General features: G+C 32.4%; 1 protein-coding gene across 1 annotated transcript; it reads left to right on the forward strand.

The window, feature by feature from the left end:
* Positions 1–806: 806 nt before the first annotated feature.
* On the forward strand, positions 807–3,089 carry LOC104238869 (uncharacterized). The gene is made up of 5 exons (XM_009793362.2): positions 807–1,386; positions 1,620–1,696; positions 1,817–1,853; positions 1,971–2,082; positions 2,185–3,089. The coding sequence occupies exons 1-5, from the start codon at positions 1,086–1,088 to the stop codon at positions 2,801–2,803; spliced, it is 1,146 nt and encodes a 381-aa protein (XP_009791664.1). The 5' UTR covers positions 807–1,085; the 3' UTR covers positions 2,804–3,089.
* Positions 3,090–4,186: the final 1,097 nt, after the last annotated feature.

Genomic DNA, 4,186 nt, shown 5'->3' on the forward strand with positions numbered 1-4,186 from the left:
GGCATAACTATTTCAAACATGTCTTGAATTACGTAAAAGGAATTAAATGTCATATGCACAACCAAAAAAATTAGAGTGAACGTTACATTTTCTTATCTAACTTATACTTCATACAAGGAAAACAAAACCTTCCTTTCCAATTTATGTGATTCCTATTTCTGTTTTGGCATACGCATTCCACAATATTTGATAGCATTCCATATTTCTATAATTTTTACCACTTCATAAAAAGTAAAATTGATGAAACAATTCAGAATTTAATTAAACTTCCGCGTGATCTTTTCTTTTACTTTTTAAGTTTTAACCTCTAGTGTTGATATTTTTCTTCAAATTATCATCTTAATTACTCCGAGTACTATCATATAACTAGAATAGATAGAGTAGTAATTGACGAATGTAATCATAAGTAAAACACTCAGTCAAATATGACTACTTAAAATGAGGAGTCGTACTTAGATATAACTGTTTTATTTCATTTTTCTTTAGCAACAACAGGATAAAAATATAGCTCTAGATGGAGAAGAACATCTTGTTGAGTTGTTATACACATGCAACTTGGTATTTTAGGTAAATATTATCTCTTGGATGTGCCATTTACTTACTTCAATTGACTAGAACTTTACGTTTATTATGCCTATTCTATACACAAATACATAGACACATTAACATAAGAGTCCACGTACGCATGCACGTATTTATCACCATACATGTCCATGTACTTACGACATCATCCATGCAAATCACGCATGATAAAGAAAGTCCACAAATGGAAAGAGAGAAGGAGAAACAGACATAAATTAAAAAAGGAGAGGGGGGAGAGAGAGAGAGGAGAGAGAATTGTTCTTTATATGCCAGTTCAAGAAATTTCATTCCTAATTCCAGCAACTTTTTCTTTTGCTGCAAGAAGATATGATATGCTAGTTTGATATCTTCTTAACAAATAAGTCTTCGTTTTCCTCTAGTTGCTAATTAGGAAAAACAAAGGCAGCACTTTTCAAAACCCTCTTACTATTTTCTCGATGGTTTAATTTCAACTCTTGTGAAGTGCGACAATTAGGTTTTTGGAAGAAGAAAAAAGGAACAGGATGAAACGAGGAAGTAGTGCAGAAGATTCCAAGTCAAGCCCCAAAAACCAAATTGAATTTGAAGAAGAAGAGGAGGAGAAAGAGGAGAAGGAAGACGATCTCGAGACAGAAGAAAATAGCAAATTACCTGAAGGTACAAGAACGAGCTCTAGTAACAGCACCGTAGAAGAGAATGGGAAAAAGTCGACCAATTCAGGAGGTGTACGGCAGTATGTACGTTCGAAAACGCCTAGACTACGGTGGACACCTGAGCTCCATCTTCGCTTTATTCATGCTGTTGAAAGATTAGGAGGGCAAGACAGTAAGTTTTAGTTCTTTGGTATCTGATGAAACTATAAAAGATCTCAAATATATGAAGTTAATTCGTAATTTTTCTAGATATAGAAGAATTGGTGTGAATTGATTCTTTATTTGAAGGAAGAATCGCTTATTCATTGATGAGATTATTCACTTCATTGTTTGATAGATCTTCTGAAGAACTGATTATAATGTAATTTCAAGGTTCTAATAAATTTGCTTTTATTTATTTTTCAGGAGCCACACCAAAATTGGTTCTTCAATTAATGAACATTAAAGGACTCAGCATAGCTCATGTCAAGAGCCATCTTCAGGTATATATATTTTCTGCACTTTACATATTAATTTTCAGTTGCAATTACAGACTGATTTTACTTTGCAAACTCATTTAATTTCTGTTTTCACTAATTATTTTTATTTGGAAATCTTTTTAGATGTACAGAAGCAAGAAGACTGATGACCCCAATCAAAGTAAATTTTTTTTTAATTATCTCATTAACTAGTTGTCCCAAAACTAGGGTTTCTGAGATAGTTCTTGGTGATTATCTTGTTATTAATTAATCCGATAGAAAATTTTATGTGCAACAGTTTCTACGGATGGAAGATTCCTGATTGAAAACGGAGATCATCATATTTTCAATCTAAGTCAACTTCCTAGGCTGCAAGGGACATTTAACCAAACTTCTAGTTCAAGCTTAAGGTACAAATTAATATTAATCTCATAATTTATCCCTAATTGCTATAATAAACTTGGAGTTTCATTGTTTAATTTTTTCCATGTCTTCTCTTGTAATTATTCCAGATACGAGGATTCTTTATGGAATCGTCAAGCAAATTCTTCTATGTACAATCCTTATAACATCAACATTGGGGGTGCCTCACGTATAAATACTAGACATGGTTTTTCAAGCCATATCAATAATGGCCACTCACAAGGACAACTATTTCCATGGAATAAAACCCTTCAAATTGAGAAAAAGCCTCAACACTTTCACAATCAAAGATTTTGGAGTACTCAAATTGGTACAAGCTCTACAAAACAAAATCTCCTAATGACATTACCAATAGATAGGGATAGAGATAGAGGGAGAGATCAAGAAATTATGAAGACACAAATGCGAACTAATAATTCTCTTTCCTTGAGGGGAAAAGGGTGGACGACTGAAGCAGGAACAATAACAACAAGCGCACCCAGTAAAAGAAAGATTCAAGATTTAGAAGTCAATCTTGACTTGAACCTTTCACTGAAAATAACAAGAGAGGATGATGATGATCATAAGAAAAGATTGAAAGCTGAAGAAGTTGGGAATCTTCTTTCTCTTTCTTTATTCTCCTCCTCAGCTACTTCAATGGATGATCAGGAAAATAATGGTGGCGAAAAGAATACAAGAATGACAAGTACCCTAGATCTGACTTTGTGAATGGAGATAATATTCTAAGTGAGATATTGAGGTACTTGTTGATGGGAATTGATAAATTACTTACATCATTTGCAACAAATCTTTGTTCTATGTATATGCTAGCAGCTACTACTGTGCAAGGTAATGTCTTTGTTGTTATTCCCAATTTGTATGCATAAAAGATAATAATATATCATTGAGGAATTCTAGGCAACAATTAGCTAGTATTGTTTATCAGAATTTTCACTCTTCAACATTGGGTAATGGGAATAAGTGAAAAAACAATTCAATTGCTCTTGGTCCCCGACATTTGTGTACACCTAGCTATCTTGAAAACTACTTTAGTTGTCAGTTGCTAGAATGCAAATTATGTAGAGGTAATTTCATTTTATTTTGTCATTCTTTTAGGAATCTCCTTGGTGATCTAATTTGTATGCATGTGTATATGTTTCGGTGCAGATTGAGTTGGAGGGATTGGGAATGTGCGCTTAGGAATCAATAAGAGTTAAAAACACATATATGAAAAATAATTCGTGAAGAAAAATGTTTTCTTCAATTCAGCCAGGTTTCGAAATGATGCTAATACTTATACATTTGGTGTTTACTAGTAACGAGTTGATGATATTAGTTAGAAATATAACTTGCTTGATAGAATGTATGTTGCCTCTCCAGTAAGTTACTCCTTCCATGCCAATTATATGTAGTTTTATCCCACACAAGTTTTAAAAAAGAAAAAAAGACTTTTAAAATTCGTGGGTTTAAACATACCTTAATATTTGTGTTTGAACTTGTGATCATAAATATGTCATAATATTATTGTATAGCTATAAAAGTTTATTTTTAATGGTAAAATATGAAGTGTAGAGTTAACTTATTTTCATATATAGAATGTGATATTTTTTGTGGAACGAACTAATAAGGAAATAGTATCACATTAACTGAAATAGGAGAGTATATTACACCTTCAATAGGAGAGTTATTACACCGTCAAGTCACCTTATCTATTGTAGCAAGTGATTTTCAGTACTAAGATGACAAGTGCCACCTTTAATAAAGGGTTACTGCGCATATCTTTTAGATGATTTAATAGTGTAATTTTTTTATTTTTTTATTTTTACAATGGCCTACCTCATAAGTTAATCCCACTATACTATGGTAGTGAAGCGTATTCAGTTCTTTTGTAGGAAACTCAAAGTAATGTTATGTTTGCCATAATATCGTGTGCTTTCTTATGTAACTTAAATAATATTTTGAAACCCGTAAAGGGCATGCATGAGTCAAGGTTTATTTGAAACTGATATGATCATTAGGATAGAATCCGAGACATGATAAGAGTTAACTTCAAATATATTTGTAGGAGAAAGTTTGTTCCGTGCAGATAACATTGAAAACGTCAAAGGAATT

The sequence above is a fragment of the Nicotiana sylvestris genome, chromosome 3, assembly GCF_000393655.2.
Source record: "Nicotiana sylvestris chromosome 3, ASM39365v2, whole genome shotgun sequence".
Taxonomy (NCBI): Eukaryota; Viridiplantae; Streptophyta; class Magnoliopsida; order Solanales; family Solanaceae; genus Nicotiana; species Nicotiana sylvestris.

What these genes read in the sequence shown, in the direction of transcription:
- LOC104238869 (XM_009793362.2), top strand. Translation starts at nt 1,086, where the DNA reads ATGAAACGAGGAAGTAGTGCAGAAGATTCCAAGTCAAGCCCCAAAAAC. An exon ending in ATGTCAAGAGCCATCTTCAG is followed by an intron (nt 1,697 to 1,816) that starts GTATATATATTT and finishes AAATCTTTTTAG; the next exon opens with ATGTACAGAAGCAAGAAGAC. An exon ending in ACTTCTAGTTCAAGCTTAAG is followed by an intron (nt 2,083 to 2,184) that starts GTACAAATTAAT and finishes TAATTATTCCAG; the next exon opens with ATACGAGGATTCTTTATGGA.